Genomic DNA, 13089 nt, shown 5'->3' with positions numbered 1-13089 from the left:
TCCTCTAAGTGATCTCTGATGGCGCAGTTGAAAATTCAAATAAATTTTCAGAGATCAGTGTGAGAGAAAGCTAGCTGGTTGGACAAAGGAATTAGCTCCAGCCAGAGGCAATTCCTAAATTGTAAATTATGTACACATGAAGTAGCATAGTCACGACCTTGAGAAGGTGGGGAATTAAATTGATAGACTGAAAGGATTAAAGGTATTAGACTATTTCAAGCACTTGGAGTATGACTGTTTAAGATAAAAGAAATATTGAGATATAATAAAGCATGTTCAACAGATACGAAAATAATTAAAGAAATATATATAAAAATATCTTCAATATTACAACGGCAAAAGAAATTCATTCGAAGTTCAAAAAAGTTTATGGGCACTCTTCTTCATTTTCGTCAATTAAGAAATGGGCTGCCTAATTTAAACATGGCCATACCAGCCTTGAAGATGATCCATGTAAAGGACATCCAAAAAGTGTAGCAACATCAGAAATCATTGATCAAGTGCATGATATGGTATTGGATGACCAGCGAGTCAAAGTACGTGAAATTGCTGAGACTATAAGCATTTCAAAAGAACGTGTAGGATATATTTTGCATGAAGAATTGCAAATGAAAAAGGCTTTGCACAAGATGGGTGGCAAGCTTGCTCACAGCAGATTAAAAAAATGCACTCGCATGAAAAACTGAATAGTGCTTGGAACGTTTTAACAAGAATAAAACTGATTTTGTGCATTGATTTATTACTATGGATGAGACTTGGATTCACCATTAAACACTAGAATCCAAACAGCAGTCAAAACAGTGGACAGAAGCTGGTTATTCAGGCGCTAAAGTCAATTCCATCAGCAAGAAAAGCATCGGTTTTTGGGATGCTAAAGGCATTTTGTTTATTAATTATCTTGAAAAAGGTAAAACAACCGGGGAATATTATTCCGATCTTTTAACCAGGCTAGACGAAAAAATTCGTGAGAAAAGACTTTGTTTCAGAAGAAAAAATCATTTTTCATCAGTACAATGCACCTGTGGGCAGGTGCATTGTTGTTTGGAATTGTTGGAACATCCACCCTATTCCCAAGATTAGTTCCCTTTGACTTCTATCTCTTTCAGCATTTTTCTTCCAATCAAGAGGTGATTGCAGCTGTAGAGGGTTATTTTGCAGATCTTACTGAGAACCACTACAAGAACGGAATAATGGCACTGGAGCATCGCTGGAATAAATGTATTAGTCTTAAGGGAGATTATGTTGAAAAATAAAAATAATTTTGAAGTTATAAATTCGTTTTTTCATTGTTAGGCTGAGAACTTTCCAGATCACCCTCATATATGATATGCATAGGTACTATGTTTTTTCAGCCTAGCTTGAAACCTGTATAGACATCTTTCATATTCGCAGCATTATCATAGCTTTGCTCTGCACATTTTTATCTCCAAAGATAATTCTAATTTTTTTAATACTACATCTTCTAAATATAAGGAATTGCGTTGTGTAATACTGATGAACCCGATAAATGTTTCTCTAATGTCAGAATTTGTGGTAACGTGCCTAAATATAATTGCTAGTTGATCATTATGGGCAATGTCTGCCATTGAATAGAGTATTATTGCAAAATAAGCAGCTTCCTTAATTTCTGATATGAATATTTCTCTTGTTTTATTTGCTATTAAAGCTATGAATTCATCACAAGTGTGGTAAGAAAGATAATTTGATCTGCCAGAACCACAGTTGGCATACATTTTCATGCAATGTTTAAAAAAAAAGCATCAAATTCACTTAAATAATATAAACACGATAAATAATTTCTGCAAGAATCAGAAAAAATATTATTTGTATTGCCTCTAAAAGCCCTAGTTTAATCAGTAACGTAATGGTAGCTATTATTCTTTTTAAAACCTCTCTCCAATATTTTTCTTCAGATTGTATTCGTTTCATCAATTCAGAATCAATTTGACTATTTACAGAACCTGATTTACTTTTGCGATATATGCACATCACTCTTATATGCTCGTGATCACTTAAGATTTGTGTTATGCCAGCTTGGTTGGCCGAGTGGTTAGCATATCCGCTCTCCAGCCAAAAGTCTACGAGTTCGAATCCCACCTTGGGCATGGATGTTTGTGATTGTCTGTGAAAGTACTAGTGGTGGTAGTCGGCGATAGATGGCGTTGTTGCTGGTGGAGTAGTGGGATAAAGTTTTAGAGTAGATGCCTTCCTTCGATGAGTCTTTGGACTCCCTGGAGGTGTGATGTAATAATAATATTTCTCCAGTCATTAAAACCCTTCATTAAGCTATTATTTGACTTAGAAAACAATTTACAAAGCAGTAAATTGCTTTGCTGGTTTCTGAAAAAAATAGCCACTCGTTTCTCCTTTATTCCATTCGCCTTTTTATAGTAAAAATGTGATTCATTTACATTTCTAACATATATTCTATTGTGTTCTGTGTATTCTTTTTTTTTTTAATTTTCAATTTGACCAACATTCTGAGGCATATTTATTTAAATATGCTCGATAAATTGTTCATTAATACTAATTGGCCGCACTGCTATATCCGTAAGATAAGAGATAGGTTGCTTGCTGAATTGAAACACGCCATATAATGCGTGTGTGAGTTCACCTGCCAGCTCAAATGCAAACAAGCAGCAATAAAATTCAACCAAGGGTTGAAACTTTGTGTGAGTTGAGTCCATCGGTAATGAGAAGTTTCATCAGAACGATAAACTACATCCCATCATGAATTTGTTAAAACTAAGAAATATATAGTGAATGTTGTTATGACAGTTTCATATGTTATGGAATTTGGTTGAAGAGAAATAGCATTTCAACTCAACAATTGTCGGTTGCCTTTGTCTTTGGGTCATGTGATCTTTTGTTAATACTGCACCAATCATATGCATGTCTTCATAGCTGCTCTCGTGTAAACCAAAATTTACACATTAGCTGATTTTTTTTTTTTTTTTTTGTCATAGATGACAAAAAAAATCAGCTAATGCCTTTTTATTCCTGAATGGGGAGTAGGCGAGGCCGTTTTAGCCCTATCTAACTTTTGGAGACAGTGGGCAGTTCAATCTCCACTGGTAGCCAGTCAGAGATAGCTGCCCAAGACTGTCACTAATTAAGCAACCTGCAGTGAAGATACGGCACAACATGTGCTGTCATCTCATGGTCCCTAATCCTAACAGAATATTTTTAATGTCTGAAATAGTATGGGTTTCACAGTCGATTTTCTTGAGTTTACGTGACAAAAACCCAAGTTTCTGGGAGAAAATTTATATTTATATATATATATAAATAAATATAGATAAAATAAAATATTATTTATAAAATATTATAAATAAATATATATATTATAAATGAATTAAGTTACATTAATTTCCTATTAATTTTCCCCTATTAAAAATTGCCCAGCACGTCAGCAAACTCGATTGGTAAATTTTTTGCGCTCGCACATAAAAAGGTTCACCACTATATCCTTTAGAGTCCCCCATAGGTAGAAGTCCAAGGGTGTTAAATCAGGAGAACGTGGAGGAAACTCAACTGCACCTCTTCATCCTATCCATTGTTCCTGCAAGCTCTCATTGAGGTACTTGCGTCTTGGTGGTAGTGTGGTGGTGTACCATCTTGTTGGAAGAGAAATTGATCATTCCCATAAAGTGCATGAACCCGTGGCAGGTAAAATGGATGTGCTTAGCATGTCTAGGTACACTTGACCAGTAACAGTACCTTCAAAGAAGAACTTTAACAACATTCTCAAATTTAAAATACCACTTTAAAATGGTCTTGCGTTCCTCGAACGACAATCATGCCTCGGCCATTTTGTTTGACTGTCCTACTGGTCATGTGTTGATGCTAGTATTCATATGAGTAACAACATCTTTTGAGAGAACTTCATACTATACATTGCTACCATAATTCGATCTAACTTTGAAAAAAGTCATAGATGACAAGTGTGTATAGATTTTTTTGACGGACTCGGTACACTTGTATACTACTTTCCAAATACTTGCCTAATAACGGTAACTAAATTATCAGTTGTTACCCATGCATACAAATGACACTAAATCTCCCTACTGGCTGAGGTGGATGAAATAGCCAGACCACCGCAGCATTTTTCGTGGATCAAAACTTCATCGGCATTCTACCTTTTATCATGCAATTTCCTCCCTCTGCAATTATAGAGCCATTTTGGCTCTATAGCAGCAGAGGGGCGATTTTAGAACCATTAACAGATTAAATGTGGTGGAATGACCTTTGTGTCACTTGTCTTTATATGTACTGTGTTACTTGGAATTTCCTTTACCATCCTATGATATTTGACCCTTTTTTTTGCTGCACAATTTATTTATTGTCTTTTCCCCAAAAAAAATCGAATTTCACATGTGCGAAAATAATCAACCCGGAAATGACCAGAGATCAGCCTTTGCAATGAGTCTATTTAGTAATAGTAAATTTGCTGTCTTTTATTCTTCAAATCAGTGCAACAAACAAGGCAACTTTATGTTCTTTCACTTTACTGACAATATAGAAGATTTTTTTTTTTCACGAATTTTCAAATGTTTGTTCAAATGTAAGGTTTTAAAATATGGCCCCATAGAGAGTGAGGTCCCAGCTTTCACCTTATGGTAAATGCTGCCCTGGACATAGTGTGGGTGATGTGTGGTCTCCCTCGATGAATCCTGGTTTAATCATTAGAACACTTTTGTCATTTTAGGCTTGTCAGTCTATCACAACCCCACTTTCAATGGTCTGTATATCTTATCCATTTGAATTCATAACCATATCTTTCTCAAAATAAAAGAGGGGGTGGAGGAACTAGCCTCATTATGATATCATGTTTTCAAGACTTATTCTTCTGAAATGAAAGCGATCTTTTACAAGAACTTGATCTCATTGCAGCTGACCAATCACACAGTGGTCACAATCTCAGAATGATTCATTTAATCTTTCATAACTATATTCTCAATCCCAGGCTACCTGTAGATATCATTTATATTGATATCTCATTTCAGACGAACTGCATAAACAGATGTGTAAGATACTAGGATTTAAGTTTTGTACTTCCTTTCTACTAGTATCAAAAAAGCTATCTGCACCTTCTTTTTTTTCCGGGTTTATTGGGTTAGGTTGTTTGAATTCGACAGTAGCATCTAAGAGTATGAGGACAGTATGTTAATTATGTGCCTTCTTCTGGCAAGTTTGCTTGTTCTGCAAGAGAAAAAATTCTAGTCTCTTCCATGAGACTGACTAACTCATTTTTAGTTGAAAAGTTCTTATAAAGGTTCTGTGCATTCTATGCAGAATTTGAGCCGCATCATTGCCCTAAAGTATAAATTCCAATCATACCACATCCTGGGATCTATCAGTTGCGATGTTAGTAACTTTGTGCAGACTGTCAGATCTAGTTGTTACAACATCTCATCCACTAGTCAGAATCAAATGGGACCACATGATGGTTCTTTACGATTTACAAATATGAATGTCTTGTTAGAGTAGCCCTGGTAAAGACTATCCTAATTTAAATAAAAATGACTATGTCTATTTTCCGTATGTATGTGTGGTGTCTTGTTCAAGGCTCAATAATCTGTATTCTGTACTTCATCATCCACATCTTTTCACACAAGTATTTCCATTTCAAGCATCTTGTATTGTTGAGATGTAAATGAAATAACATTAGTCGAAGTTTTTATTGCTCTGAATTTAGTTTTCAATAATGGCAACTTATACTGCCAGTTCCAATGAGTTGGGGACTGGCATATTGATAAGTTCTTTATGATATTGGTTTATAAACAATAAACCACATTGTTTTGTGGAGTTGCAGTCCTGACTATTTACCTTCAGATTTTTTTATTTGATACACTCAGAGTGAGCAGAAATAGAATATCAGGAACTGTGTCTGTGCAATAGATAAACTTGCTCTTTACAGAGTTGCATAAAACACAATAAAATATTCTAATCCATGATATATGTAGAATTTTCAATCAAAAATAAAAAATATGATGTAAAATTACTGACATTGAGTTTTATTAGGCTGTAATAAAATCCAATGTCAGCATATTTTATATGCTAACCCATGTTTTGCAATATCAAAATAAACATTTCTGAATGATTCAATAGTAGTTTTGAAAATGCATTTTAATAGGATATAATTCTGCATATTATAAACATATAATCCTTATATTAGTTATATATTTATTGGATCTGTTTTCTCCTTACACAGAGAGTAGTTTTTTGCTTCCAGTGTAATTCATGATTTTCAAAGAACTGTCAGCTGCTTTATCTCAGTTTTCTCATCATTGAAGTTTAATAATAAACAAGCAGCAGTGAAATTTAAGTTTGTTACATACAAGAAATGTTTTCGTATTAAGCAAACTTGAACTGGAAATTAAATTGTTTATTCACAATTTGACGTGAAAGAGTTTTGAAGAGTAGTCATCCAGGAATAAGTAATAACATTAACTAGCATATGAGAATTAATTTCATTGAAGCAAAGAAGTGGGTGTGCATGCAAATTTCCTTAAATAATAAGCCATATGGCATATAGCTACTAATTTGAGAACTCACTTTTTTATTATTTTTATTATTGTGTGACATCTCCAAGGAGTCAAAGGACTCATCACAGGAGGGCACTCTACCCTATTCCACTACACACATCTCATCATCTCTGCTACTTAATTCTTTAACTACACACAATGGCATCTACCACCCACCAACAACAACAGTAGTATTTTTGTCTCTAAATTGTGTATGTTCTCGTGGCCAATTTAATCTGTATGCAGGAGGAAAAAACCCTGTTACCTCCATATTGTAATATTGTGAGTACTCTGTTCTTTGTATATCTTATATCTTATCTTCTTATCTCTGCTTATATGTTTCTTCATCTTAATATTCGTTTTCTATTATTTCCCTTCTTTCTTGTTCTACCTTAAGTATAATTTTTCTTGCCTGGGATCTCCAGATATTTATTTGATTGAAGACTGCGCCTCTGAAATTCTCCTATAGGCAAAAGAAAGTTTTTATACCCTAGTAGATCAATTAATCACTTATATCCTATTTTAGCCAAAGTTTGCAGTCATGGCAAAATTTACTCATAAATCACTACTAATCATTGGGGTTCCGCTATCAGGTCCGAAATAGTCATTTTTGGATCAGTGCATTGCAAAAAGATTGAAATCAGACAACTGTTTTTATCAACAATAACAACAAGTTTAATTTCTGATCACATAATTATACATATCACTTGAAATCACAAGATTTATTTATGAAAAGTAATTCTTAGTTTTTCTCAATCACTCAACTTGGTTTCTATTGAATTCTCTCACACTTACTTAGTTAGACCTTCAACAAGTATACTTTATATTACAAGTATTGTGCCTATAACATGAAATCGTTAGTTGAGCTTGACATTCCTAATTTAGCATCAATCAAAATACAACATACATGTTTACAAATATATCTCTCAGAATCTCATTCCTTTCAAACACTTAATCACAATCCAATTTCTCACACTTACTTAGTTAGACCTTCAACAAGCATACTTTATATTACAAATATCAGCAAGTTCTACCTATAACATGAAATCATTAGTTGCGCTTGACATTCCTAATTTAGTATCTATCGAAATACAACATGCATGTTTACAAATATATCTCTCAGAATCTCATTCCCTTCAAATACTTAAACACAATCCAATTTCTCACACTTACTTACTTAGTTAGGCCTTCAACAAGCATACTTTATATTACAAATATCAGCAAGTTATACCTATAACATGAAATCATTAGTTGCGCTTGACATTCCCAATTTAGTATCTATCGAAATACAACATGCATGTTTACAAATATATCTCTCAGAATCTCATTCCCTTCAAATACTTAAACACAATCCAATTTCTCACACTTACTTAGTTAGACCTTCAGCAAGTTATACCTATAACATGAAATCATTAGTTGCGCTTGACATTCCTAATTTAGCATCAACAAAATACAACATGCATGTATGCGATTATATCTCTCAGAATCTCATTCGTTTCAAAATCATAATCTAGGCAATTATATTTATACAATCCACCTCATTGAGTTTCAATCATTCCAATGATACGATAGCAGGAACATACTCTATCACAATATTCAATTATAAGTACACACATAATCAATTAAAGAAATTTCAGTAGCTCAATCTCTTCTCCAAGGGAAATTAACTGCACTCATGCTTCACTCATTTGCGACTACACACTTCTTCTTCTTCTTCTTTCAATCTGCCTTATCCCATGTTAAACGGGGTTGGCGCACCAATCTTTAACCTTCCTCTTCCAAGTTCTCCGGTCCAGAGCATCCTTCGGACTCCATCCTTTCTCCCTAAGATCCTCTGTCATCTTATCCCTCCACCTGAGCTTGGGCCTGCCTCTTTTCCTCCTTCCCTCCAACTCCATATACTCCACTCGTTTACCAACATACTCCTCACCCTTCCTCTCAACATGTCCAAACCACCTCAGCCTACTTTCTTGTATCTTCTTGCCAATTGGTCCCACCTTAACCGTCCCTCTGATGTAGTCATTCCTTATCCTGTCCTTCTTTGTCACACCACTCATCCATCTCAACATCTGCATCTCCGCTACCTCCATCTTCCTCTCCTGTGCCTTGGTTATAGGCCACGTCTCTGCACCATGGAGCATCGCCAGCCTCACCACCATCTTATAGAGCTTTCCTTTCCTCTTACAACTCACTCTCTTGTCGCACAGAACCCCGCTCATCTTCCTCCAATTCATCCAACCGCATGTTATTCGGTGCTGTATTTCCTCATCCAGGTCACCATTCCTCTCGACAACCGACCCAAGGTACTTGAATTTCTTCCCTGAAATTAGCCTTTCACCCTGGAGTCGTATGACGATATCCTCGTCACTCCCCGTTGACATATATTCAGTCTTCACCCGGTTAATTCTCATGCCACTCTTCTCCAATGCCTTTCTCCACTCTTCCAGGGTATTTTCAAGCTTCTCTCGGGATGATTCGCATAGAACAATGTCATCGGCAAATAGCATGCTCCATGGTGCCTCCTTCTTGACATCCTCCACTAGTACATCCATGACCAGGTCAAAGAGGTAGGGGCTCAGAGCTGACCCTTGGTGTAGCCCTACGACAATAGGGAACCCTTCTGTCATGCTGACACTAGACCTGACCTGAGTTTCTGTTCCCTCATACATCTCCTTCACCAACCTCACGTACTTCTCCGACACTCCCTTCTTCCTCATACACCTCCATACCTCCTGCCTGGCCACTCTGTTGTATGTCATTTGCGACTACACACATTATCTCTAAATACTATCTCTTTAAACTAGACAATTTAACAGTGTGATAGGGAATTCTTTCTTAGTTCATAAACAGTAAATGAACATGTAGACTCGCATGGCTCTCTTCCTATCTTGCATGTGTAATTCAATTGTAAGTACACCTATAATTCATTAAAGAAATTTTAACAGCTCAATATTTTCTTCCAGGGAAATTAACTGCGCTCATGCTTCATTCATTAGCGATTACCCACATTTACTCTAAATACTATCTCTTTAAACTAGACAGTTTAACAGTGCGATAGGAAATTCTTTCTTACTTCATAAACAATAAATGAATATGTAGATTCACATGGGTCTCTTCCTATCTTGTATGTGTCTTCCATCCTTCTTTCCTTATTCCGGCGCTTGAGTGGGGGTTTCTCTCCTCCGTTCCGTGTTTTGGAATTCTCCTCAAAGTGACATCGATATGACTATGAATAGTCATAGAAGCATGCGGGATATAGGGTAGGCATACCGGTGTCTTGAACTGCACGGTGAAGGATTTCTGCATAGGTCTAGTCGCACTTATTCGACTACAGAACCTTTACGGCAAGATTTCTCCTTAACTATCGCCTCCAGATATCTTCGGCTGTGACTGGAACGACATCGGTGGATGGGTTTCTCCACCCTCCCCTCCGGAACTTACACCTCTCTGGTTCCTCAATCTCTCGTGGATGGTTCACTCAGGATGAAGAAAAGGAAGCTCTTCACATCTCCAAACCAACCCTTTTATACACCAGAGTCCCTGCACCTTTGATTAAGTTTTTGGGACCCCTAGCATCCCCGTGCGAGTCTTGCTAGTAATTTGGAGAACCCTGTATAATGTTTCTCAAAAATTCACCGCAATCTTACTTCCTCCCTTTACTGCCTTAATCTTGCCTACAGGCCTTTCTTTTTGATTTGCGACGGGTCTTGTAAACAATCTTCAAAAGACATGCTGAATTTCAGGCGATGCTCTTGGTTTCAGTACTGCTATATCCCTTTGTAAACAATGAGCGAGTTAATTCCCTTTGTGCATATTTTGCTCTTTATACAGATGGCTTTACATAGAGAACTAAAATATACATTTGTACAAGAAAATTCAGGTGAATTCCTACAGTAAGAAGTAGATGTTTTTAGATAATTTATTTTAGCAACATCAAAATTTTACAATATGAGATTGGCTAACTCACCTTCACTTGAAAAAAGCCCATATAAAGACTCCTCTCATGAAATTGAAAATTGAACTCGGGAGTCTTTTCCAGTCGAAGGATGCAATGTCCTATAATTCTTCCAATTGCACTACAGGAATTTATGTAACCAGCAAATAGTTATGAAAATTTTAAGATAACTATGTATTAAGTTTAGTTATTCTTTATTTAAACAGAACATTATAAATATTTAATCACATTTTATTCCAGATTAAATCATTGGATTTATATTAGCAAAATTTCTTCTGCAATTTTTGAACTAATAAAATTGTCATTTAGTATTAAAATTTGAACAAAATGGTTAATTTCAAACTCAGAGATTTCTCACTGCAGAAATGTTTCTTGTTCACTTTTTAAGTAATGTAAACATTTGGAGATTTTGCCAGTTTGAAGCAGCATTTTATCATTATTAAGTTTTTATTTTACTTTGATATTTATTTAAATCTCATTGTTCTTTTTATATGCTAAATATTTGAGAACAAACTCAGATATTTTATCATGGCCTTTTATTTATATTTATATATATATTTTTTTCATTTCAATTAATCATGGATAATTTTAGGTGGCAGGGGTAAAGATATGTCCAATATCACAAATTTTGAAAGAACAGAACGGAAAAAGAAACGGCACAGGCGCTTAAATGATTTAGACAGCACTGAAGAAGAAGAAGAAGATAGTGATGATGAATATAAAGGATCAAGGTTAATATTACTTTTAAAATATTACTTATTAATTTTTGTCTATTATCTCATATTTTTATTGCAAATTAGTTTTATGAACTATTACAGTAACATATGTTAATTGAAACCTTCATTTTTGGTCTTACTAATAGCTAACCTTGGTTAAGATAAAAATCTTACCTTTTTCTTGTCATCATTCCCCTACATGTGGGGCACATGTTCATGGTGGAGGGATCCTCTCATTGATGGTACTCACCCTTTTCATTCTTTGTCTTTTTCTGTACTTTCTTTGCTCTACTTCTGAGTTTTTTTTTATTATCTTCCAGATTACTATGATCACTTGGATCCATTGCCACGTTTGCCATGTGATGGATCCTGTGGACATCTGGAAAGGGGATTCCTAATAGCCTTGCACTTCTTTAGCAAGGCAGGCAATCCTGAATGGCCTAACAGGATTTCTAGGATAGCGGGCTTGCTTACAAGGATCAACAATCATTGCTTGCCAGATAGTAGACATCCATGTGTTGCTTTATGGTGATTGGAGAGCTCAGCAGCAGAATTCGTCCTTTTTAAAAATGGGTCCTTCACCTTCAAGTTTAACAGTTCTTTTAACAAGTCTCATCCCAGTTGTTGGTTTAAAATAAAAAATAATTTTAAAAAATTTCCATCTTTCCTCGTTATTAATTCAATAGGTCAACATCCGATTCAGAATGTCACCTTTCTTTATCCTGAAAAGTTTTGAAGTGCTGGCAGTTCCTAAAATCTGTTAAGAACTGCCCCTCAGGAGACATTTTTGGAAACATTCAGAACATTAATTGGGGAATTGAATTACAGCAACTCCACAAAATGCAACTTTTCTCAAGGAGTAATATTACAGTTTAATCTCCTTGATGTTCTTGATGAAGAGATTTGCTCCATAAAAGATTGAGGAACAACAGCCACATAAGAGTACTCATATGAATGATATTCTGACCAGAAATACCATCCTTAATATTATTGAACATCACAACATCCCCAACATGAGTAAAATCAGAGTATCTTAATTGTCCTGTTGGTCTCTATATTCTGAATTCTTTGTGCCTTTAAATGTCAGAAATATGGTCATGCTCAAACTTTCCCAACTCTGACTCCCATCAGCTCAAAGGTGGCCTCCATGCATAAATCTGCTCTGATGTATCCAAAGAGTATCCAACTTAGAATCTCCTGATTTTGACCTCTTTGGTTTAGAATCTCTCTCTCTACCCCATGCTATCTAATTAGTTTGCCATCTCTGCTGTTCTTGTAATGCAGCAATCATTTTGTACCTTTTGATTTCCTTTCTTTAAATGTAGATTTTCCTCAATTTAACTTTCCTGACTGTGAAGTCATCTTCCTTGATGACTTTAATGTTCACAGCACTAACTGGTTTCCCTCTCCAACTGCACATGAGGCAGGTAGAGATGTTGAGATATTTGCTATCACCAGCAACCTTACACAAATCATTTGCATGCTTATGATGAATACTAGAAACCTCTGCCACTTTCCAAATACATGGACCTCTCCCTTACTAGTGATCCTTCAAGTACACTATGAATGCTGTTTATCCTTTAGATAACTCAGACCATAACCCAGTGCTAATATCTCCTCCCCATGGAGTAACATACACATACCCACTTCCATCCAATTGTTGCATGGCACTATAAAAATGGCAAATGGGATGATTGCAATTGCTGCGCCTCATTCCCTTGGTTGGGATACTGTTTCCAACCTTCTAACCCAAATATATGTACTGAATGGGTCACTGAAATAATCCATATTGGTATGAAAGCATTATTCTCCATTCTGCTCTGCATTACTGGCTGTTGACCAAGCCTTGTTTGTCAACAGATGCACCAATGTTGTACAAATGAAAAATCAA

At 35.6% G+C, this 13089-nt stretch overlaps 1 protein-coding gene across 1 annotated transcript in view; it reads left to right on the top strand.

The window, feature by feature from the left end:
- Positions 1–13089, top strand: part of LOC150093110 (uncharacterized) — a 532180-nt gene that overhangs the window by 432979 nt on the left and 86112 nt on the right. The window contains exon 18 of the mRNA XM_090414155.1: positions 11075–11213. Coding sequence (XP_090270281.1) covers positions 11075–11213 — 139 coding nt within the window. The remainder of the gene's footprint in view (positions 1–11074; positions 11214–13089) is intronic.

The sequence above is a fragment of the Typopeltis vanoorti genome, chromosome 24 (genome assembly GCF_054136105.1).
Source record: "Typopeltis vanoorti isolate ZY-2024b chromosome 24, IOZ_Tvanoo_1.0, whole genome shotgun sequence".
Classification (NCBI taxonomy): Eukaryota; Metazoa; Arthropoda; class Arachnida; order Uropygi; family Thelyphonidae; genus Typopeltis; species Typopeltis vanoorti.
The sequence above is the reverse complement of the archived record's forward strand: the minus strand, read 5'-3'. Positions and strand labels throughout refer to the sequence as shown.